Raw genomic sequence first — 26340 nt, 5'->3', positions numbered from 1 at the left:
ATAGATTACAACTGATTAACGTAACTGCAAGCAGCAATAGGGAAGAATACTGTTTTTCCAAATTGGAAGAAGGGGATAAAATTTATTCAAATAAACCCAGGTTGAGATAAAGGAGAGATTATGTACCAGTAATTAATTCATGTCTAGGAAACTACCAAGATACACAAAAAAGATTAATAGATGCATAGATTCTAGGACTGGAAGGGACCTCGAGAGGTCATCGAGTCCAGTCCCCTGCCCTCATGGCAGGACCAAATACTGTCTAGACCATCCCTGATAGACATTTATCTAACCTACTCTTAAATATCTCCAGAGATATTTTGAATGTTTTCAGAAATGGGTTTGGATAAACAAGGGCTCTATTGCAGACCATTTTTATTTTAAAAAAGGTCCATTTTCCATACAATTAAGGAAAAGTAAAATTGAAAACAAACTAAAGGATGAAGTATGACGACTAAATTAAAATGCAGGCTTCTAGTTCAGTTGAGATTAGTAACTTGCTGGATCCAGTCCAGCAGGTGCTCAAGGAGGTCACCAAGTGGTAACTCTTGGGCAACTTAGACTGAAGACCCTGAGTTTGTAATTCAATTATTTCTTTCTGCCACTAGACACTGCTATTTCTTTCTCTCTGTAGCCTCACTGCTTCTTCTACTAAGGTTGCCTGGAGGTTTTTCTAGCCCAGTAGCGCTGAGCTCATCTAGAGAATTGTCTTTGAGAAAAATTTCTAAAGTTGACAATTGAACACATTTAGGCACAGGAGATATCCTGCAGGAGCAGGCCTAGTCATGCAGAGTGAGATATTCAGCGAAACAGCTTAGGGGCTGGGAACCTGAGGTTTTGGGAAAAGGCTTTTGGCAATATTCATTGCAGGGCCATTAGGGTCCAATTAGACAATCACATGGGCTAGCTGCCAGGTACCAGCGTTAACTGGTATTAGCTTGATAAAAGTTGAGCCCAGTTGCCTTTTAACCACACACACGACTTTTACAGTTTCTAGATTGTTTCATCAGGAGACAAAGGATTTCAGCATTCCTTATTTAAAATTTGCCCATTGTAAACATTAAAGGGTGTTTTTAAACCAGCTGATCTAAGCCAAACTATGGAACGATGGGAATCTTAAAAATGGTACCAGTGACTAAAATTAATATTACTATATGATTAACTCCTTAACACCAATGCAATAAAAGTGTCTTCTGAAAGCAAAGCAAATATTTTTAACCAAAAAGGAACAAAAAATTATTAGCAGACTGTGTCAGAACGTACCCGTGTCCACACCCTACACATTATTGTAATAATCTTTGTGCAACATGTGCCTTGTGAGGTATTATCTGAAAACTCATAATTTGCTGGTCATTACTGTTCTGAGAAAATGTGTGTGGCAACATTGTATGTGAAGTTATACGATTCCACTGTATGTTGTTCTTCACACATGTTCCAAACTGAGGTTGGCAAACAAGTCTGGCTCAAACAAAGAAATATGTGCTACTTAATTTGCATTTAAGCAGTAAACAGAACCATCAAGCAGGAAGAGAAACAAAAGAAGCTCCAACACATTAGGAAAAAGCAGCAGGGAACATCCCTCCCTATAGACTGTCTCCTGAACCTCAGTTAGAAATGTTTTTCAGGAGAGGGGCTAACACTATAAAAAGGAAGTACAAACATCCCTCCTCTCCCTCTCCTTCGATTCACTGCACCAGAAGGGACAAAGGAAGCAGCCACTGAACTGTATAAGGGGTCCTAACCTAAGAAGTTTGGTCAGTAAGACTGCTTAGTGCATGTGATGAGAAAACTCTGATTTGAATTTAACATAGTTTGTTAAGTTAGGCACCAGTTGCATTTCATCTTTATTTTCCCTGTAACCATTTCTGACTTTTATGCCTCATTACTTGTATTCAATTAAAATCTCTTTGTAGTTTATAAACTTGTTTCATGGTTTATCTAATCCAGTGTGTTTACATTGAAGTGTCTGTGAAACTCCATTTGGGGGTAACAAGGTGCATGCATACTATTTCTATTAAAGCAATAACAGATCTTATATAAACCTGTATTGTCCAAGAGAGGGCTGGGAAGTACAGGATACACATTTCTAGGAGGAAATCTAAGACTGTGGATGTGTTGGGTCGTCCTGCAGTATAATCAAGGCTGGTAAGACCGAAGGTGTGGCTGGCTGCAGCACATACACAGACATAGCTGGGAGTGACTTGCATGCTGGAAGCTTTTTGTGAGCAGACTGCAGGCTATAGCAGCAAAGCATTTTAAAGGGCACCCGAGGTTCGAGGGCAGAGGTGAAGTGGCTACTCAGTCTGGATTGTACCCTGGTATGTCATACAGATTATGCCCAAAAGACCGCAACCTATAAAATGGCTTACTGATGAGAAAAGATGAGTAACTTTGTTAATACAACCAATGACTTTAACTACCAATATAGTCTCAGTGTGATCCTGTTTGATTGTTCAAGACTCAACCACGTTTTCCATTACATAGAAAATGAATTTCCAGTAGGTACATAGTTAAACAGCTATGAAACCTGTCCAATTCAAGAATGTAATTTTGTTTAGTGATTTCAAATAGCTAATTTTCTTCACCTTTATTAATATAATTTATATGCATATTAACAAATATCTATGTCGCTATAATGCAAATTAGTTCTCAGCTTTTATTTGACATGATAGAATATGAATTACTTGCAGGAAATAATAGTTTTTGTTTCTTTATATAGACAAAGCAGAGTGCTTTCCAGAACTCTGATGGGCCCCAATTTAGGAAAACATCCCTGTTGAAGAAAATACTAAAGCACATGCTTAAGTGCTCTCCTGAATAGGGACAGATTTTAGAACATGCTTAAATGTTTTCCTGAATCAGGCCTACAATCAATTTTTAATAAAAGAGACACAATTATCTGTAAAAAGAACAGGAGTACTTGTGGCACCTTAGAGACTAAAATTTATTAGAGCATAAGCTTTCGTGGGCTACTGCCCACTTCACGAAAGCTTATGCTCTAATAAATTTGTTAGTCTGTAAGGTGCCACAAGTACTCCTGTTCTTTTTGCGGATACACACTAACACGGCTGCTACTCTGAAACCAACAATTATCTGTGGTTCTCTAGTCAGCCAAACAGAATAGATTTATTAGTTGACTAAAAGTTAGCATTTAATATTGACCATTAATTCTTTCAATGTAATTAGTTCAGTAAAATCATGTCAGTACAGTAGATGGAGGATTTGAACCTTAATATAAAGTTAGTAAGTGTGTTGCATTTTTTTAAATTATTCACTCTATATTATCAAGACAGCAACTAAAAGGAAATTTTAAAATTTTGTGTTAACAATTCATCTTTATCAGCACAAAATGCAATTATTACTACAGCAGATGTAAACAGAAAAAAGGTAAATATATATATCTGCATAGTATATTATATACACACTGTGACAGACCCAGACCAGTGGGGTACAGGAGTCTGGTAGAGGGCAAATATACTGGTCACTGGATGAGTAGTTTTCTGTTCCCTGAGTGACTAGAGAAGGGGCTGCACTAGAGTAATCAGGAACCTGCTAGAACCAGTTAAGGCAGGCAGGCTAATTAGGACACCTGGAGCCAATTAAGAAGAAGCTGCTAGAATCAATTAAGGCAGGCTAATCAGGGCACCTGGGTTTTAAAAGGAGCTCACTTCAGTTTGTGGTGTGAGTGTGAGGTGCTGGGAGCAAGAGGCGTAAGGAGCTGAGAGGGAGAGGGTGTGCTGCTGGAGGACTGAGGAGCACAAGCGTTATCAGACACCAGGAGGAAGGTCCTGTGGTGAGAATAAGGAAGGTGTTTGGAGGAGGCCATGGGGAAGTAGCCCAGGGAGCTGTAGCTGTCATGCAGCTGTTACAATAGGCACTATAGACAGCTGCAGTCCACAGGGCCCTGGGCTGGAACCCGGAGTAGAGGGCGGGCCAGAGTTTCCCCCCAAACCTCTCAATTGATCTGGACTGTGGGTTCTTCCAGAGGGGAAGGTCTCTGGGCTATTCCCCAACCCACATGGTGAATCTCTGAACCAAGAAAATCCGCCAATAAGCACAGGACCCACCAAGATAGAGGAGGAACTTTGTCACAACACCTTTGTCATATCTGCCATTAAGATGAAACGTGACAATTGAAACAACATCCTCAACAAAGAAAACAGTGATACTACTAAATAGTAACCAACAACATTTAAATATCAAGAAGCCTACCACTTTAAAAGACTAATTAAGTCTACAATTAACTCTATGCTAGTGCTAGCCAGGGATCTCATTTTCTGTGATAAAAATCCCCAAATTCTCCAATAAAAACCCATACAAATCCATGTTGTTCTGTGATTAAAATGAAACTCTGAACTTTTAGCTTCCCTAGCCACAATAGGGAGTCCCACTGCTGGGGCTGGCCACCCAAACCCCACCACCCCGGGCTGACAGCCCCGGTTTGCTTAATACAGTGAGCTGTACAATAGAGGCTCTGATAAACACGGTTCTACTGTATATGTTTTTGTTTTTTCACAAAATGTAAAAATTCAAAGATTCTCTGTAAAAACACAAATTCCATGTTTTTCCAAAACAAACAGATTTCTAGGATCCCTGATGATAACACACTTGCCATGGAATTCCACTGCAGATGCGAGTTTGCCTACAGAGGACCAAGTGAGCCTAGATTTTCCTCAACAATTAAACCATTTCTATACAGCTTTTAAAAATTATTTTATATCCCATCAAGCGTAAAACATTAAGGTTTTCATTAAACTATGTATATTTTGAGAAAATGCAAGTTTGCCTGACTCCATAATCCAGCCCAAGACTGACATAGGGTTCTAATGATTGACATGACATCACTAGCACAACATAGATTGCTGATGATGCTGAGGGTAGGATCTGGAGAGGGAAGTGATGACAAGTCTGGAATTCAGACATGCAAAACAACAACAGAAAGGTAAATTTGAAGCTAATTCTGTACTGATCTTAAACTGGTTTAGAGATGTCAGCACAATTCTTGCATGCAGGTTTTGATGTTTTGTTTTTTGTTTGTTTGTTTTTAAAAAAGAACCTTTGCAAGTCACTTCTAAAAAGCTAAACAAACAGCTACCAAGATTCTTATGCATTGAGAAATGCTCTACAGTACCTTTATAATCATAAATGTACACAAGTATTGGCTGATTTTGACCAAAGGCACAAAATGACACCATGTGTTCATGTGGATGAAAGGCGACATCTCGAACTGGAAATGTGAAGGAGAGGTCAGAATACATGGCTACTTGGTCACCTATAAAAGGAAAAATAGAGTTCTTAATTTGTACTGTCATAAAAATTTGACATGATAATGTTGCAACTTTTTATAATATCCACTCATGTCTCTATACTATATTTATGTTACCAAAATCTTAGAGAAGAGGACTTCAGCCTTTGTATTTTAAACTAGTTTATAACTTGGAAAGCACTATCCACTTAAAAAATATTAAATGGCACATAACCATAATATGTGTTTGTATCTTTCTGGGAAAATGCTTGTTATGTTAGTCATGGGCTTCAGTCATACTGACCAATGGGAATGGAAGTTTTGCACACCACTATTTCATAGAAGTTTTGGCCCTGATCCTGAACTCCATGGAACAACTTATGTCTATAAAGTTAAACACATGCATAAATCTTTTTAGGCTCAGGGCTTTTATTTACAAATTCTCTCTCTTCCTACATTCCACCTATTTTTGATAGGTACTGGGAAAGTCGTGCAATGATGTGTAGGTAGTTTTGAACCCTGGTTGATAAAGATGCCTTCAAAGCAAATCTTCAGAACAGACCTGCTTGCCTAAATGCCAGTTTTTAAATGTTTTAAATATCTAGGTTGTAACCTGATATAAAAGAACAAAGCAGAAAGTCAACAAAACCAAACTTTTGTTACTAACCACTACATTTAATTTCCTCTCTGCTACACACAGTACAATATGGTTAATTTAGACAAGAAATTCTCTAGCTCTTATTTGTGCTTTGCTTGCGCTTTGTCCAGCAGAGTTCTTTTGTATTTTAGTAGTTATGTGGGAATTATCCAGTTTTGAGGGCAATTTTTGATGAAGCCTAGTACTCCCACATCCAGGTGGCTATATATACTGATCATTCACTTATTAAAGGTCTTCAATCAATCAATTGTGCAAGTAAAATAAACAGCTCTTAATAACAGCCTGATCTGAAGCCCACTGATGTTAACAGAAAGACACTCATTGACTTCAATGGGCTTTGGAACAGGGTCTTAATCTGAATACACAAATACTTTGGTATCATATATGGAAAGGACAACTGAACAAAAGACCAAATTAGAAGTGTTTAATTACTACTACTAGAAACCTGAGATACTACCTGTGATTGAGATTTATTCCCGTATGAATATAATTTTTAATTCAGAGCATATAACTAATAACACTGATATAGAAGGTGGACCTTACATTTATAGACGTAAGGACATCAGCCTAAATTTTTATTTTGCACCAAAGTTATTACATGAAAAAGGGGTTTTTGTTGGGTTTTTTTGTTTGTTTTTTAAAGAAGGCTCTTCCAGAGAGCTTGACAACCTGGCCTAATATTGTAAAATAATTGATTGGTTACCTGTTTCTGGATTCCAAACATATGCTATCCCATCTTCACTTCCAGAAAAAAGAAATGTCCCACATGGTGTTAAGGTACTGTGAATCTTCTCTCTATAGTTTGTGGCACCTATGTATTTCTTTGTAGCCAAGCTAAAAATAAAAAATAGTCTGAGTTTGGCAAGTACTTTCATAACAGACAAAATCTCCCATACCTCACATATGAATTTTCTGCTGAATAAATAATACTAGCTCAGTATCTTGTATTCAAAGTAGGCATCAGTGCACTGCGCACTTACTCACTGCATGTCCCATGTTCTCCCTCAAACCCTTCCCTTTCCTGGCTTTCATAATGGCACTTTTATCTCTGATAGTACAGAGAAATACTTAAGCCCATACCTTTGGAAATGGCAAAGGAATACCCAGGTCTGCACAGTGGGTACAAAAGCTGTCTTTACATTTCCTTAATTCTGGGCTGATTATTTGCTGGGCCAAGGGGGTTGGACTGGAAAAAAAAGTGGTGGTACTTTTCCCACCTCTGCCAACAAAATAAACTCTACCCATGTAAATTGCCAAAATGAGGTGCCCTTTACAGTAGGATGTGTAGATATTCAAAATATGATTGTGCAGCTCTCAGAGCTCAGCTCCTCCTCCCCTCTGTGAGGCTTAACTATGCCCAGGGGATTTGCTGGATTCCTTGGACTTGGCTCCTTCTTGACTGGGGGAGGGGTGGGAAGGTGGTGGTACTCTGAAACATCACCCATGTATGAAACCAAAATTAGATTTTTTTTAAAAATGGTATCACCATAGCACCTAGGAGTCCTAGTCATGGGCCAGGACTCCATTGTGCTAGGGGCTGTACAAACAAAGACCCAAAAGCCGGTCCCTACCCCCAAGGAGATTACAATAGAAGGCCATGCCTACAAAACAAACTAGTCGATTCAAGTTATATTGGCATACAGTCACCAGAGTTTGTATATTGTTTCAGCATGTGCATACTTGGCTACTTGCATTGGCACTGCACATACTGAGCACGAGTGCCTGTGTTGATGCAAAGTATGATCTATTTCAGGTAGGTATCACAGTGCGCTACACACTGTGGTTTGGTTCAAAGCCTTTTGGGAAATTTTCGCAATGTGTTATGGGGTAGAAATTACTCACGCAGGGATCTCTGGGAGCTAGCGGTCAAATTCCCAGCATGTAACTTACTCCATTCCATAATGCCATCCGTATTCCATAATTTTCACACTTTAAAAAAAAAAAATCCCACAAATCCAGGTGGCACTTTTCAGTGTCTGCCACCTCTGACTGAAGCACAGAGCTCTACACTATTCCCATGAATATTGCAAATACAGAACATGTGATCCTCTGGTATTTGCAGACCCACAGAAAATACCACAATAATGGGGGACATGACAGTTTTTTCTAGGACAGATTGCTGTGGGACATAGTAAGAACCAATTCAAGGTTGTTGATGGCATTCATGGAGCAGCAGCTGACAGTGGAGCACCATTTCTGGCCCCAAGAAATGAGCACTGATTGGTGGGACTGCAACATAGGCAGGTTTGGGATGACGAGTAGTAGTTGCAGAGCTTCAGAATGCGGAAGACCACATTCCTGGATCCGTGTGCCAATCTTGCCTCAGCTTTCCAGTGCATGGAAACCAGAATGAGAGCATTGACAGCTGAAAAGCAAGTGGTGATCACATTCTAGAAGACAGCAAGACCAAATGGCGACCAGTCAGTGGGAAATCATTTTGGAGTTGGACAATCCACAGTGGAAGTCATCATGCAATGGTGCAGGGAAAAGCGGCCATGGAGTTCTCCAAGGATTGAAACAGGTGGAGAGTCTGGGATTTTTGGACCTGGGGGATCAACTGGTATCTGCAGTATTTAGGTGTCATGCCTGAGAAGACTCATTATGTCCTGATGCATTTCTCTCTTCTTATCCTGAGGGGCTTCTCTCCTGTTCTCTCTTTTCCTTTCCATGCTGTCAGTCATCCTGGCCCTGCCAATCCTTTGTTCACGGTCCAATGCAGCACTGGCTTGTAGAATTTTGCTGAACCATGTCTTCCCTAATCCTCTTCTTTCTCTATTTCATCAGAGTCAGGCATTCTATGGGTGTGGAGGGGGCATCCCTCAAGGCTGCCACGCCTGAAGCTGCTGATAACAGACAGATGTACCACTGGATTTACAGTCACAACGGAAAGAGAAAGTTAAGCTTAAAATTTCCTTCCCTTACCCGCATAAACACTTTTAAAAAGAAATGCTTATTGACACTTCAGCTATGGAGCGCCTCAGGATAGCACTGCGCTCCCCCCAGCCATGGTCAGTATGGCCCACTGAGATGAGTGAAGAGAAGAATTTTCTGCTGCATGAAACAATAAAATTTCAGTTCCCTATTCTTCCATGGGTACGGGTATAGTGAAATGGCACTATTTTCCATAGGTGGTGGTGGCTTTAGCTGATATCTCACTTGGGAAGGTAATTAAGGCATAGATAACACAGCTGCTACTGGCATCCCAAAGTCTCACAGACCTGTATGCTGCTTGCCTGTTTCTTGCTACGGTGCCAGCCAAATTAATTGAGGAATGGCATGGAAAAATGTCCTATTTCAGAGGAAGAAATAAGACAGCCATTCCTAATCTTCAGAAGAGTATTGCAGAGTATCTCCATGAAAGTTTCATCAAGATCTCTCATGAGGATAAAAGGAACATCCCTCTATAAATAAATGAAGTGCTCTACACAGCCCATCCGCCTACCTAACCCAATAGGAGAATAAAAAGCACATGAGAACTCTGCCTCTGTTTGTTGTTCCTCTATCTTTTCTCGTATGAGTGAAACAGTGAAGGGTTGATACCTGTGTTTTATTAACACAGGGATGGGCCAGGTGCCCTCTTTAAATTGTAAGGAAAAATGCATACACACTTACCCAACGCCCCTTCCCCTCCATCAAACTCATCCATGCTTCTCAGGCAGGATTGGCCAGACTGGCAGAGTTTTGAACAGGTTCCGGCTTGTAGCATGGCTGCAGCATCTCCCTCTTCTTGCTGTTCACGGCAGGGTTCTCTGTCTCAGGGTCTTCCAAGCTATCCACAGTGATCTGCAGGCTGCTGGTGGGGTCTCTGCCAAGAATGGCATGAAGCTCATTGTCTCACCGGGTCTGTGGTGCATCACCAGATCTATTGTTGGCTTCCCTGGCCTTGTGGTATCCTCAGCAAAGTTCCTTGGTTTTCCCACGGCACTGATGTTGATCCCTGTCATAACCCTTTTCCTGCATGCCCCATATAATCTGTTTGTAGAACTTCACTTTTCTATGTCTGGTCCGTAGCTGTGTCTCCACAGTCTCTTCTTCCCACAGGCCTAAGAGATACAATGTTTCCGTGTCTACTCCAGGCAGAAGCATGTCTAGTGTGTGGAGCCAGCATAGTCCACTGGGCAGTTGCACACAACAGGGATGAGCTACTAGGTGTGTTCACCAAGGTGGACAATCAGGAAAAGGCATTTTTAAACACACACGTGAGTTTTAAAGGGGTGGGGTGGCTTCCAGTCTCTGTGACTCCCCAGAGCAGTGGAGTAACCAGATAGTCACAATAGTAACCAGATCAGTCACTGTTGCAGAGATGGGAGCATTGTGGAATAGCTGCTGGAGGACTGTTAGGGTCGACACAGGTCACACAGTGCCTACACTTGCACTGTGTTGGCCTCAGTACATCGACCAGGGCTCCATGCCATTCAGCAAAATGGTTTTACTGCATTGCTCTAACAGTGTGCTTATGTTGGCTAGAGACAAACTTAAGTGTAGACCAGAGGTTGGCAAACTATGGCCCACGGGCCAGACCGTCCTGCCCAGCCCTTGAGCTCCCAGCCGGGGAAGCTAGTCCCCGGCCCCTCCCCTGCTGTCCCCTTCCCCCGCAGCCACGCCGCCGCATGGGCAGCCCTCTGGGCAGCGGGGCAGTGCAGCAGCGTGTCTGGCTCCGTCCGGGTGGCGCAGCAGCCAGACTTGCTGCTCTGAGCGCCACGGTAAGGGGGTGGTTGGATGGGGCGGAGATTCTGGGGGGGGGGGACAGGGGTTGGATAAGCGTGGAAGTCCCAGGGGGGCCTGTCAGGGAGCGGGGATGTGGATAGGGGTTGTGGCAGTTAGGGGACAAGGAGCGGGGGGGGGGGGGGGGTTGGATAGGTGGGGGGGTCCATGGTGGCAGTTAGGGGCGGGGGGTCCCGGGAAGAGGTGGTTAAGGGACAAGGAGCAGGGGGGTTGGATGGGTCGGAGGTTCTGAGGGGGCAGTTGCCAAGCTGTTTGGGGGGAGACAGCCTTCCCTACCTGGCCCTCCATACAGTTTTGCAACCCCAATGTGGCCCTCAGGCCAAAAAGTTTGCCCACCCCTGGTGTAGACACATAAATTGGTTGAGACAAGGTGATTTACATCAACCTAACGTTCTGGCATCGACCAGACCAATGCGTACAATGAGAGACAGATGACTAGACTGACAGACCGATGCGGGAGTACTAAGAAACAACGAGGTCAGAATGATAGGCAGTCATCTCAACACACCAAAACCAAACAAACGCTGACAAAATCTTTTGTCACATTTTTTGTAGGCATTATGGAAAAGGAGAATTTTACAGAGGATAATGAAATAGCTTTGAAGATGTTTATGGGGAGCTTCTCACACATGAGGGGCACTTGGGAGAAAGCACAAAGGTGCCTGATTGAAAACCTAATAAGTGGACGATGAAGACTGATATCATGGTTGATTGGAGTCAGAAGCAGAGATTTTCATAGTGAATGAAAGTTGACAGGTAGGCAGGGATAGGTCTTGAAAGTGAGGACAAATAGCTTATGTTTGATGCACTTGAGAAGGGGAGTCAGTGAGAGAATACAAAGAGAAGGGTGACATGGTCAAAGCAACAGGCTAGGAAAATTATCTTCACAGCACCATTCTGAATGGATATAAGCAGGGCAAGGATGCACTTGTGAAGGCCAGAGAGAAGGATGTTACAGCAGTACTTGAGACGATGAGAGTCTTAGCCACATGGACTGATGGCACATGTTGTATCTTAGAGATGTTAAGCAGAAAAGGTTGGCAAGATTGAGACATAGCCTAGACATGAGGACCTAGAGAGAGAGGTCCAAGTCAAAGAGGATGCCCATGTTTCAGACCTGAATGACAGGCAGAATGGTGGGGTTGTCCAGTGATCAAAGAAGGAGGTAGTGGGGAGGACTTGGGGGTAAGAGTAAGAGCTCTGTTTTAGCTTTACATGTCACTGTGATCGGCGTTGGCCCACCTATCCGCTAGGGGGCGGTGGGGAGCTATGAGGTCACTGGCCGGCCTGGGTCACGCCTCCGTCAGCGGGGAATTAGCGGCGGGGCGGCCGCCAGCCAGAGTCTGTAGCGCGCCCCTCAGGCAGGGGAGCGCCGGCAAAGGTCAGTAGCGCGCCCCTCAGGCAGGGGAGCGCCGGCAAAGGTCAGTAGCGCGCCCCTCAGGCAGGGGAGCGCCGGCAAAGGTCCCGGCGTGGCTCTGCCGGGTAGGGGAGCGCAGGCCCACCCTACACCACTGCGCTCCAGCCCAGGGCCCTGACAGTGGCAGAACGAGGGTCCCACCACTGGGTCAGCGGGGTCGTCCCGCTACATAGACTCACCACTGTACAGCTCTGTCCCTGGGCTACTTCCTACCCGATTGCTCGCCCGAATCCCTCTGGTCCCGTGAGTGCGTCGGGGTATTCCGCTGCTGGCAGCTCCGGCTCCCCCTCAGGCTCAGGCTCCTCCAGCTCCTCTGGGTACTCGGCTGCTGGCAGCTCCCGCTCCCCCTCCGACTCCTCCAGTTCCTCTGGGTACTCGGCAGCGGGCAGTCCTGGCAGCCCCAGTCCGTCCTCCAGGTGAGGTTTCCACAGGTCCAGGGCCTCCCCTGGTGTGGCAGCAGGCTCTGAAGGGAGCAGCCCACGGCCTGTGTCTGCCTCCCTCCCTGGTGCTGCCCTAACTGAGCTAAGGGCCCCGCCCTTTATACTTCCTGTTCCACCCCTCCCCTTCCGGGGGGTGGAGCAAGCTTGGGCTGGCCCCGCCCACTCAGGCTGAGGGAAAGGCCCTTTACCCTCAGGTTCGGAGGGCAGCCACCCAGGCCCCCTACAGTCACTCACAGCAAGTTGTCCAGAACTGTGATCCCCTCCCTCTCTCCTTTCTTTCGTGAGGATTCAAATGGTAAATAGTGTAGACATTTAAAAGTATAATTGCTGGGAATCCAAATTAACACCTCATGGAGATGAATAGAGCAGTTCAAACCTCTCAGAGCTACTATTATGTGAGTCTGCAGACTCACATAGACAACTTCATATTGGTGACATTCAGCTCACATTTTTGAAGTTTGCTTCACAGTCACAATAACTGGAAACATTTTAGTGACAGTGGAGATTCTGAACACAGTAATAGCTCCAAGGGGGTCGACTACAGCACACGGTACATACCCGCTGTTTCTAAGTCTTGGCTGGCTGGTTTTCCAATGTTAAGTTCTTTGGCTGCCAGTGGCTCCAGCAATATGTGGGGAAACCCTAGCCATGCCCACCTTCCTCTTCCTCCCCCAAACACACTGCCATGCCAGTAGCAGGAAGGGTGGTAATATAGGAACTATAATGCTGGTTCTACACCTCTGTAGGATCCCCCTACATTCATATGATCCTCAAAGGGCCCATTACAATGACTCCACACACAGATTCTGTGGATGGTTCAGTGAAAAGCAACCACATTGCACCAAGGTTCTGAGCTTTGGCCTCTCCACCAAGACCATTCCAAGGATCCTCCTACTTCTGACAAGAGGAAAAGTGCTGTAAAAGAACTAAGTCTTCTGGTAGCCCAAAACACGATAGTCCAAAAAATTTAAACAGGGTGATATGGGGAGAGAGCTACATTATAAATAAATGTATATTTTGAAAAAATGTCCCTAGACCTCTGATAGTTCCTTGTGCTGTCAGTGCTTGGAAAGTATTTTCCCCAAGCATCTTTTCTGAACATTGGGGAAACTTTGAGTATCTGTGTTCGTAAAGGGGAGGGGGGAAATTAAGAACAAAACATCAGCACAGATTTTATGCTTTAATACTACATTCTCTTGTTTTTCTGGATTTAAGTTTTAGCCATAGCGGTACATTCACTTAGAGCAGTTTTGCTTTTTGTAGTTTAATTTCTTTATTTTTATACTAATAGTTTAAAAATATTAATAATAAAGGGGAAAATAATAATCTCAGATTATATTTAAATGTCTCTCCACCCATCCATCTCATGTACTTATGTGGCCCCTATTACCATAGTATCTTGAATGTATTTGAGAGAGAGTGAAGTGCTATTAGCCCCATTTTACTGAAGGGGAACTGAGGCACTGAGAGACTAAGGGCCTGTACCCACTAGTGCTTACTTCAGTATACTTAAATCGCTCAGGGGTGTGAAAAGCCACCCCCGAGCGACGTATGTTACACTGACCTGGTGTGGACAGCATTATGTAAGCATGAGACGCTCTCTCCTTTCGGCATAGACCATCTGCACTAGTAGCGTGGCACAGCTACACTGGTACAGCTGCGCCACTGTTGCAATTCTAGTGTAGATTAGCCCTAAGGCCTGGGTCTACACTAGGCACTTACATTGGTATAGCTACATCAATCAGGGTGTGAAAATCTCAGCGCAGACAGTGTTAGGTTGATAGAAGAATTTTTCTGTCAACCTAGCTACCACCTCTTGGGGAGATGGATTGCCTATGCCAATGGGAGAATGCCTCCTGGTAGTGTCTACACTGAAGTGCTACGGCGGCATTGCTGTAGCGTTTTAAAGTGTAGACATACCCTAAGAGTAACATTTCCAAAGGTGCCTAAGTGACTCAGGTTCCTAAGTCCCACTGAAAGTCAATGAACCAAGCTAAGTAACTAAATATTTTTTTTAAAGGGACTTGGGAGACCTGGATTAAAATCTCTGCTCTGCTGCAGACTTCCTGTATGAGGCTGGACTTCCTGAGTGACATTGAAAAGTCAATGACACGGGGTAAGCGGCTAAATATTTGTTTTTAAATAGGACTTAGGCACTTTTGGAAATTCTAACTTACAGGACATGCCCAATGTCACAAAGGAAGCCTGTGGCAGAGCAAGGATTTGTATTGAGGTCTCCCAAGTCCCAATCTAGCACTGTAACTATTGGACCATCCTTCTTCTTAAGTATGTATTTAATGATTTTAAAACATTTTATTGCCACGACGAGTCCATTTGAGACACAGAAATCTATGCATTGACTACAAAAACCTACTTACATTCTGAGATCCATAATTCTCAGAGCACTATCTTTGGCATGGATTAATAAACGTCTTCCATTTGGATGTACCTCTAAATGATTTATTGGAGTCCCTTTAATATCATTTTCTTTTATTTCCTACAATGAAAAAATGAAGTTTATTGTAATGCAAGACTAATTTGATAGGAAACAAAAGGTAAGGATGTCACGATGGTATTAACTCATGAAATTGGCAGGGGGCAGTACAAGGAAAGATTAAATGCAGTTTAAAAAACCCCAAGCCAACAATGGTTCCTAAACAAGATACTATATCCCAAATCAAGTTTCCACAGCCAAATGGGATCCATAACGATGAAATCCTGAAAACCAGGATTGTTAACAGAAATGCTGACGTTAACCATAGAAGCGTGAACAAAGCTACTTTGACAAGATACATAGTCTGTTATTTTAATTCTATCTATGGAAGTACAAACAACACGTTACTGTGTGCAATTACAATGCTACCAATTCTCAAATGTTTGTTGTAAAAGCTGGTGCTAGGAATAAGCATTTACATTCTCTACTTACAGTATCATATCTAAAACAGTGACAAAAATCTAGAAATCCCCAGCCAGTGAATCACAGCATGTTTTATCAGCCGTTTGCAAAGTGTTAACAAGACATTTAGGGGAAATTTACTTTCCAACCACACAAAAGTGACATGAAAAAGTAATTAAATGGAAATTAGATGGCTAGATTTGAAACCACGTTACATAAAAGTTATCTTGCTAATTAAAAATATTTGTATACCTTATTAATACCCCAGTGTTGGACTGGATGTTGCGAACTTCCTTTGACAAAGGTATTCCAAACTATAATCAGCCCTGAGCTGTCTCCTGAGAACATGTGAAGTCCTGTAAAATAATAATTACACTTATGTAGTATTAACAGCAAGATTTTGAAACCATACTAAATGAACAACAGGGAATACGTGAGCTAGAGACATCTCCAAAACTAAATATACATTGGAAATTTTGTCTTATCAGTGCTATTAACAGTTTTATAGTCATTTCCACATTCATGGATATATTATAAACTGAATTATTACAGGCAATATTTGAACAGCAATGTTTTGTTTCTATTTTCTCCACTTGATGCAGGGATTGTCAAAAAGCCTAAATTTTGCTCATAATACATCACAGAAGTCAATATCGTAAATTCCAAACAGAATAAAAATGTAAATACTGTAATACTTACAATTAAATACTTTGACTGTTTTTCACTTAGATGCTAAGTTGGTTTTATTCAATGTCTTTGCTTTTTAGTATTGTCTTCCAGGCCTTAGATCAGACCCCTAGTGAGTAACTATCCAGTGAAGATCCTTGCTGAGAACAGGTTGAGCAAGAGCAAATGCAAATTTCCCTCCAATTGCTGCCTTTCAACAGCTGCTCTTAAACCAACAGTATACATCATTGTAAACAATGAAGTAGAAGGTTTCAGAGTGGTAGCCATGTTAGTCTGTATCAGTAAAAACAACGTGATTTTTCCTCCCTTGGTATTCTACTGTTAATTGAATTGACCCCCCTTCCCCACTTGGTAAGGGGTGTGTGCGTGTGTGAGCGCACACACACACACGCTACTGTATTTTCCACTCCATGCATCTAATGAAGTGGGTTCTAGCCCATGAAAGCTTATGCCCAAATAAACTTGTTAGTCTCTAAGGTGCCACAAGGACTCCTCATTGTTTTTAAATGAAGTAGAAGGTTCTTTTCTTTCTATGGTAAGCTGTCATGTCTATCACAGAAATAACCCATCTACATTTTCATGAAATACCTATCTGAAAAACCCAGATTCCAAAATACAAATGATCCATCTTTGGGGAGCTCCTCCATTCACACAGCATCAACTCACATCTCCGTCCAGTTACGCATTTTAGAATCTCTCTCCAACACCTCTTCATGGATGTCTTGCCACCAACACAGTCTTAATACTGCCAAAATTGAACTCCTTATTTCTCCTTCCAAACCCTCTCCATTCTCTGTCATTGTTGAAAAATTCAGCATCCTCCTAGTTCCCAAAGCTGTAACCTAAGACTTTGTTTAAGCTACAGGTTACTTCAGTATAATTTATGTTGCTCAGGGGGTTGAATAATCCATACCCTGAGTGACATAACACTAGACAGCACTATGCTGGCGGGAGAGCTTCTCTCACCAACATAACTACCACCTCTTGCGGAGACAGAAGAGCTCTCTTCCATCGGCTTAAAGCGTCTCCACCACAAGCGCTACAGCATCGGTGCAGCTGTGCCACTATAAGTGCTGTAGTGTAGAGGTAGCCTAAAAGTCATCTTAGTCTCCAGTCTCTCTCTCTCTCTTCCCCCCACACCGATAGAGAGAGACACACACCACACACACACACACAAAACCAGGCAAACTTTAAATCTTACTGTATCTTCCTCCACACCATTTCTAAAATCCAATCTTTTCTCGGTGTCCTTACAGCTAAAATTCTCAGTGACCCAGATCATCTCTCATCCTGATTACTGGATCATCATCCTCTTTGCCCTCCCTATATTATACTTACTCATCTAATCCACACCAAAAATAGCCACTAAGATTTTCCTTGCCTGTTGTTCAGATCAGGTCATCTTCCTCCTCTTTGAATCCCTGCATGTGTTCTCTCCTTCCCCACCATATTAGATTCAAACTTCTGGTCTTTGCCTTGAAGTCACTACATCTTTTTACCTCTTCCTACTCAGGGCTGGCTCCAGGCACGAGATGAGCAAGCTGGTGCTTGGGGCAGCAACTTGTAGGAGGCGGCATTCTGCCCAAACCTAGGGCGGCACGGCCGCTTTTTGTGTGTGTGTGTGTGTGTGTGTGTGTGTGTGTGTGTGTGTGTGTGTGTGTGTGTGTGTGTGTGTGTGTGTGTGTGTGTGTGTGTGTGTGTTGTTCCGCTCTGGCCGCCCTGTAGGAGGCGGTGGCGTGGAGGATGGGAGCACCCTGCAGCAAGCCTGGCAGGGCATCCCGCATCCTTCCCTCCCAGCCGACCGAAGCCCGCCCGGCACGGGGCACGGCAGGAGGGGCCGCGTGGCAGCACCCCGCTGAAGCCCTGGCCGCCCACCTTCTCTCTCTCCCCCCACTAGCCAGTGCACATCTACAGTGCAGGGAGTTCCCTTGCAGGTTTTTTTTTTTTTTTTTTTACTTGGGGCAGCCAGGAAGCCAGAGCCGGCCCTGTTCCTACTTATCCCACTCTTTTTTCTAGGGCTGTCAATTAATCGTAGTTAACTCAAGCGATTAACTCAAAACAAATTAACTAGATTAAAAAAATTAATCGCAATGAATTGCAGTTTTAATCACACTGTTAAACAATAATAGAAAACCAATTCAAATTTATTATAAATATTTTTAGATTTTTTCTACATTTTCAAATACATTCATTTCAATTACAACACACAAAGTGCTCACTTTATATTATTTTTATTGCAAATATTTGGATTGGAAAAATACTATTTTATCTTTTTAAATTCACCTCATACAAGTACTGTAGTGCAATCTCTTTATCATGAAAGTGCAAAATACAAGTGTAGATTTTTTTTTGTTACATAACTGCACTCAAAACTAAAACAAAGTAAAATTTTAGAGCCTACAATTTCACTCAGTCCTACTTCTTGTTCAGCCAATCTCTAAGACAAACAAGCGTGTTTACATTTATGGGAGATAATGTTGCATGTCCTCTGGAATGGTGGTCAAAGCATGAAGGGGCATATGAATGTTTGGCATATCTGGCATGTAAATACCTTGCAATGCCGGCTACTAAAGTGCCATGAGAATGCCTATTCTCACTTTCTGGCAACATTGTAAATAAGAAGAGGGCAGCATTATCTCCCGTAAATGTAAACAAATTGTTTGTCTTAGGGCTTGTCTATACTTACCGCGCTGGTTCGGCGGCAGGCAATCGAACTTCTGGGTTCGATTTATCGCGTCTAGTCTGGACGCGATAAATCGAACTCAGAAGTGCTCCCCGTCGACTCCGGTAATCCTGCTCGCCGCGAGGAGTACGCGGAGTCGACGGGGGAGCCTGCCTGCCGGGTCTGGACGGGGGTAAGTTCGAACTAAGGTATGTCGACTTCAGCTACGTTATTCACGTAGCTGAAGTTGCGTACCTTAGTTCGATTTGGGGGTTTAGTGTAGACCAAGCCTTAGTGATTGGCTGAACAAGAAGTAGGACTGAGTGGACTTGTAGGCTCTAAAGTTTTACTTTGTTTTGTTTTTGAGTGCAGTTACGTAACAAACAAACAAAAAAATCTACATTTCTAAATTGCACTTTCACGATAAAGAGATTGCATTATGGTATTGTATGAAGTGAATTGAAAAATACTATTTCCTTTGTTTATCATTTTACAGTGCAAATATTTGTAATAAAAATAATAATATAAAGTGAGCACTGTATACTTTGTATTCTGTGTTGTAGTTGAAATCAATATATTTGAAAATGTAGAAAACATCCAATAATATTTAAATAAATGGTATTCTATTATTCTTTAACCATGCAATTAAAACTGCGATTAATTGCAATTAATTTTGTAATTGTTTCACAGCCTTATTTTTTTCCACATTGCCTCTCCACATCTCTGCTCAGCCCAAAATACCAGCCTTGACACACCATTTGCCTACTTCTCCCACAATAGTCTCCATTCTTTATTCCATACCAACTTCTACCATGACACTTACAAGAAACTAGCCAACTAAAAATAGTTAGGAAGAGGGTTAATTGTGGATAATCTATATATCTAAAATATGTATCATCAAGACCTTGCTAGACATCACCTTGACCCTTTTACATCTGTTGTATCCTTTTTCCCGTCTTTTGCCTGCTTATTTATCTTTTCGGCCCAGGCTATGTCTTCCTATATACGTTTGCACAGTGCCCAGCATATTGTAGACATGCCCAGATTACAGATAGTAAACAATAATTTAATACATCAACACACTGGGTAGTAGTAGATCTCAGTGAGACATTTTAATAAAACAACAATTGTAATAAAATAAAAACATCCTGTTTTTTAACAACTATTTCAATGAAATAAACCAAACTGAGCATGCTTGAATTGCTCTTTGTTTGAGATGCAATTATGACATAATGAACATACCTTCTGCATCAAAACACAGGGTATTGATGAAACTTTTGTGACCATCAAACTCCTGTAGCAACTGACCATAGAGCTCTGTCACTTTTGTATTCCATACCCTAATTACAGAGTCATAACATCCTGTCACCACAAGATAGTTAGCAACTGGATGGTACTTTGCAGTGTAAACAAATGAAGGATGAGGGAAAACTCTCACAGAAGTTGTAGCCTGGGTCTCAATTTTCCACATTCTTTAAAAAAAAAAAAAAAAGTTAGGACAACTGTCTCATAACGTAATTACCATATAAATTAATACCAATTTTTGTGCTAATGGTTCTAGATGTAAATACATGCAAATACTTAAGGGTCTAATTGAATCTACTGAATTTTTGCAGCTATACTCAAAAGTTTGTTGTGGAACATTCCAATGGGAATTAAGCTTCACGAGGGACAGGTTTTGAACGCTGGAAATTTAGCTTCCACCTTGTTTCTAGCATCCCTGTACAGGCACGGGGTCTAGCTTAAACTGAAACTTAGTTTTAAAATATTTTTTTCTTAAATATCTAATTACATGAACAAACTAACTAGTAACTAAGCAGTAAGACTAACTAATTAACTACACTAACGCTGCGGAGAGAAGAAGGAGGGCACTGCAAGGATTCCATCTTGCTGCTACAGAACCAAGGGGCAGCTGGGCCCACTCTGCCTTTTATGCCCTCAGGCTTGGATGAATAGTGCGAAGATGTCCAGGGCAAAGGCATGACCCCAATGTATACAGCTGGCCAAAAAACCCCAAAAAAACTGATCTCACACCCAAGCATACTAAGAGTGGAAACAATGTGGACAATCACTTGAAGAACTTTAAATTTATATCCCCTCTTTGGGGATTTTAATTATGCAGCTGCCTATAGCACTATGGTGTTGGCCAACAAAGGCAATAGCTAGGAGGTTGTTGTGCATCTACACATCAATGAAGATTAAAACCTATGAGGTTACCCATAACACATTTGTGGAATACTATGGCCATATTTTTTCTTGCTGTATTTTAAGTGTTCTGTGTTGGTTTTTTTTGGAGGGATGAGGGAGCTTTAAGTACTTCAAGATTTGCTGCTTAAACACTGCATTAATGTAACTTTTTAAATTTATACACAAGAGGGGAAAAATTTCAGAGTTAAGATTTTATATACCTGATACAGTGATTTACCTTGAGTTACATATTTAACAGCCTAGTCAAGAATTCAAACTACTATATATAATTGCAATGTGGTAAAGTTAAAGTTGCCATCTGAATTCTAAATTTTCAATTTCCTGCCTTGTGTATTCAAATTTGCAACCTTAATATGGCATTAAGATTGGCTTTTGCATCTAGAATATGGTAATTTTTTGCAAGGATTAAATATTCCAAGAGTCCTATTGATTTCTGTAATAGCTGCTGGGTGCTGAACACTTTTGAAATATAAGGCCATTTATTTAGGCGGCTAAACGTGGATTTAAGAGCTTATACTTAGGCAACATTTTAAAATCCTGGACCAAAACCACCATATATTTTAAACCAAACATAATAAAATTATTCCGAAAAAGCTATAATTCTATCACAGCTTTCCAATAACATTAACAAATAACTCAAATTACACTCAAATCCATGGTTAAAAGTTGTCCAGCACAGTTTTTGACAAAGACACAGCCTACTTATAATTTTGACAACAGCTGCTATAACATATCACTCATACTGACCTGACAGTGCCATCAGAGGATGCAGTAAGGAGGTACTCATCATCTTTTGACCAACAAAGATCATATACAATATTAAGGTGGCCATAAAATTCTCTCAAGTATTGTCCAGAAGGAATCTCATATACTAATGAAAATGTAAATAAAAAGGTTAAATTTGAAAAAATTTGAAACTGCTTTTCCAATAATAAAGCATCAATACTCAAAAGAAAACCATTTAGGGCCAAGATTTTATATATAGGACATATAACTGCATGTTCCGACATAAATTAAATCTTCAAATATGGAAGATGTTGATGCAACCAACATCTGGAATATAATTACTACAAAGCTAGACATATTCCTAGGGCCAAGTCATTGCTGGCATAAGTGAATTCAATTCCACTAGCTCCTAATTTCCATAATTCAAAATCAAATAACTACTGGGTATGCATTGTTAATAATTTAAACACAAGTTTGCAAGCATCTACTTCCATCTAGTGGTTCATGGATGCGTCACAAGTGCATTAACCCCTTTAAAAATTAGACTAGACAGTTTAAGTTATCAGGGATGAACCTAGGACATTAAGTAAATACTCTTTATTTTTATTTTTTTAAACTCTGATTACTACATAAGAATATTAATGGTGAGGTCATTTTTTTGGTGATCAGCAAGTTTTGTAGAGAAGCAATATAAATGTGATAGCTACTATTTAAGTACTTGCATTTATAGGTTTTGCTTTTTATTCTATGTGGAGATGGAACATTGTTCCCAAGAATCTCAAAAAATCGATTATATTCTGTTTCAAAATGCAACAAGTGACATTTTCTTGCACAAAAGCAGCTCAGGATATGAATAGTATTGCTAGTCATTAGTGAGCTGTATTGGGAGATTTTTGTGAAGAAGACTGCCTGGCATCTCCAACGTTATGCCTGGCTCTAGTAAGCATTATTGGTTAGTCACTTTCATGAAAACTAAATTCATTCACAAATTCCTTTTCCCCCTATAAAAACAAACAATCTATGAAAGGGGCAAGTTATTTCACTTAAAAACTTATTATCAGAACTTATATTCCTGGCACATTTCAGACTCTCAGATTTCTACTGGATGCTGAAATACTGTAATATCAAGTCCTTAAACTGGACATATACATTACCACATATGAAAAGTCATACTGTCTTCAATCAGGCAGACACTTTGCTAAACTGGCCTTACAGCAAAGAATATTTACAATTCTGAATTACTAAATAAGTCTACTAAAAGAACATAACTGTTAATATAAAACTTTTATGATCCAAAAAGTAACACTTTTTTTTTTTTAAAGTCCAATCTACACACTCTTCAAAATAAAAAAAACTAAAGGGAAAAAAAAGAGCTCTTTGCATATGTTATAGCTCTATGTTAAAATAAAAGTAATAAATTTGTAACTTACAAATAATGGGATAACCATCCCTCCCTGCACAGGCTGCTGCTAATGTTTTTCCATCTTGAGAAAAACGAATACAGAAACATCCCATATCTCCTGCTCTCAGTGAAAAGAGATGCTTGTTTGGTATACGACAAGCCTACATTTCCAAATAAACACAGTTATTGCACAGTTGTGAATGTTAACAAATACACAAAACTTAAAGGACATTATGTATTTAACAACTCTTACACTGCTGTAAAAATATAAGCATTTTTACAGTTTTAAAAACAACAAGGAAAAACAAAGCAACTTTCTGCCCGTGCATTGGTTATTTTGATTTTGAAAATCTTTCTTCACTCCATGACTTCAACAATAGAACTTAAGTAAGTAAAAGGATTCTTTCCGGCAATCCCATAAAATGCACATTTTATACATGCATTAAACTGAACACTGATTTTTTTAAGTTGGTCCTCTTATATTTTAATCATCTGAGGAAATAAGGTTTATGTATTGCCGTGTTGATCCTTTTGGAACTTTTCCACAAGCCAAAAATCAGCAAAATAAGTTGTTAGTACCTGGATCTCTCAAAAACACAATTTCTACAGTGTTTACATGGACAAGTTTAATAGTAAATAATTTAATATTTGAGGATGTCTAGACAATATTCTCAAGATTATAATTCACTTAATTTGGCTCATGCATTTATTTGCCTTTCTGCAAAAAGGCAAAAATTAGTTATAAAACATTTTGAAAAATAATTTAATCTAAATTTACACTATTTTTATTCATCCTAAACATGTCAAAAATAAATTTGTTTCCATATCCTTTTCATCTTTGGACAATTTGCTGTTTTAAAAAAATTTGTTGATTTTTCTAACATTTCCTTGTTACTACTTAAATCACTGGTTGTTATTAAATAGAAATAAAACCATTGGTAGTTTTTAAGACAAATGATATATAATGTCACAAAATCAAGGTACATAATCAAACAAAAGTCATTTACATCAAAGATTAAATTGGGATTTTCTTTTGAACAAATGCACTCTGTGTATTAGTTGTGTTTCTTACATGGCATCCAACAGTGAAATAAACCCTATTCCCATTTGGAGAATAAATGGAATGATTATATGCACAATAATAGGCTCACAGAAGGTCCCCTTTCCTACGTGTGGTGGGGATCCGTGAGTGAGGAGTGGGCAGGACCAGAAGCACCAGGAGTCGAGCTGCATTACTCCTCTTGATCCCCACTAAGCTGGTGAAACATCCTTTGAATGAGGAGTCCCAAGAATCATGTTGTCAAGGACCTGGAGAGTGCTGCACAGGTCCCCAATCTAGGATGGGAGCCTAGGGCCTCCATGCAAAGAGCCCCACCCTCCAGCAGGTTTCTGAGAGCCACCCACACCCTCAAAACCAGACTTGTTTCACAATACTTATACCATAAAATAACCTTATTAGCAGAAAGTGGATTTTTTTGGTACTTTTAAAAAAATCTTCACCTGTCCAGGCAGTCTTGTCCATTTCAACTGCTCCTTTTTCTCATGTGGACTATATACAGTAGCTTTTTTTGATACCTCATTCTGGAGCTCACGGAATGACGTGCTACCTTGTTCCTGCTGAACAGCCATCATAGAGCGGAAAGAAGGATCTACCTAAAGGCAGACAAAATATCAATAGCACAATCAATTATATCAGGAAAACGCAAAATGTTTTAAGTACAGTAACATATTTCACAAAATTGAAATAAGTCTTAAAATGTTAGGATCTAAACATATTTTGTGTAAACACTGAAAGAAAATTAAATGGGAGCAATCCTTGTATATGAAAAAATACCTGATAGTACAGTGATACATGCAGTTAAACAGTAATGCATAATACTTCCACAAGAAATAAGTGAAATTCATCATCAAATATAAATGAAGTGCAATGAAAGTAGCCAACAAGCCTAAACTGGTGAAAAGTAAATTGGAGTGGTAAAATTCTGTCAGATGCTTGATAAATCTTTTACTTACATGATTCATGCTTTTCTGTTTTATCAGCCTTTTCCACAATTGGGCCCAATTCAGTTTAAGCATGAGTTCTCCCACTTAAATCAAGTTAATCTACCCACCCCAGATCTAGCGGACACCGCTCTTTACTGAAATTCACAGCTGGTGCCAAGGGCCAGCACAGGCTCGCTACATTAGTTATTAATTGTGGAGGGAGACTGAAGTTATAAGGGACTGAAATTTCACAAAGAAGACAGAACATCATATAGCACATGAGAGCAAACTACGTAATCTCTGTCCAGCCTGACTGCCATAGTGGCTACTGAACTCAGGCTCCTCTTTTGACAATTTTGATAAGGAAAACCATAAATATCTTAATGAAATGCACACTAAAATCCTTCCAAGAACATGCCTTAATATCAGGGAGAAGCAAGTCACTTCTATTCTCTGTGCCTCTGTTTTCTTTCCGCTCTTTGTCTGGCATGTCTATTAGATTATAGTTCAGGCCAAGGACCGACTCCTACTTTATGTTTCTATGGTGCCTAGCACACTGTGGCCTTCGAGACACTACTGTAATACAGGTCTGTCGCATCTTAGGCGCATTTAACATACACGATTTCAGCTTTACACGGTCGGCAAAAAACAAAAACACAAAACAAAAACAAAAAGAGAAAAATAACAATTTAAATACTGTTTCTGTAGTGTGGGCGATTCCGCCCGCCATTACACTCAATGTAATTTTGACTATACGCGATTTTCGCTTTAGGCGCTGACTGTGGAACGTAACCCCAGCGTCAGATGAGACAGACCTGTACTAATAAAACTTTGTGGATAAAGTTACCAATGCACATGTTATTCCATGTATAGCAAACAGTTACTACTGCACATGTAACAGTTACTATTGCACTTAGACCCATAGATTTCAGGAGGAATATGTGCAGGGATAGAGATTATACAGTAGTGACTGTCTGCAGGATCAGTCCCTAAAGTCAGAAAGTCAGGAAAGGCAGAAGTTAAGAGCATTTAAGAAGAACAAAAATTTAAAAATACTATAAGTGTGCAAAGGATTAAATTCACCTGTGGTTCAAAGGGCCAGTACAAGACACTCGTAGAGCCTATATGGGGCCATGCAAAGAGACTGCGGGTGGACTGGCCAGCCATGTGGAGGTGCTTATCCACTCATGTTCTATGGAAAGGGTCAGTGTACTAGAAGGGCAGCACAGGAATGAGGCAAGGCAGGCCAGGGGTAAAGTCCAGTGGATCTAACAATACATGCAATTAGTGC

At 40.8% G+C, this 26340-nt stretch overlaps 1 protein-coding gene across 10 annotated transcripts in view; it reads right to left on the bottom strand.

Moving 5' to 3' along the window:
• Positions 1-26340, bottom strand: part of AHI1 (Abelson helper integration site 1) — a 184167-nt gene that overhangs the window by 119651 nt on the left and 38176 nt on the right. For all 10 annotated transcript variants that reach the window (XR_004645108.1, XR_004645109.1, XM_034765595.1 and 7 more), the window contains 8 exons: positions 24567-24719; positions 23095-23227; positions 21686-21809; positions 19973-20202; positions 15634-15737; positions 14864-14982; positions 6607-6737; positions 5132-5272 (listed from right to left, as the gene is read on the bottom strand). Coding sequence is in view for 8 of the 10 variants with exons in the window: in XM_034765595.1 (XP_034621486.1) it covers positions 5132-5272; positions 6607-6737; positions 14864-14982; positions 15634-15737; positions 19973-20202; positions 21686-21809; positions 23095-23227; positions 24567-24719 (1135 nt within the window). In the remaining 2 variants the exon portion in view is untranslated. The remainder of the gene's footprint in view (positions 1-5131; positions 5273-6606; positions 6738-14863; positions 14983-15633; positions 15738-19972; positions 20203-21685; positions 21810-23094; positions 23228-24566; positions 24720-26340) is intronic.

This window comes from Trachemys scripta, chromosome 3 (assembly GCF_013100865.1).
Source record: "Trachemys scripta elegans isolate TJP31775 chromosome 3, CAS_Tse_1.0, whole genome shotgun sequence".
Lineage (NCBI taxonomy): Eukaryota > Metazoa > Chordata > Testudines > Emydidae > Trachemys > Trachemys scripta.
This window is presented reverse-complemented; position numbering and strand designations above follow the sequence as displayed.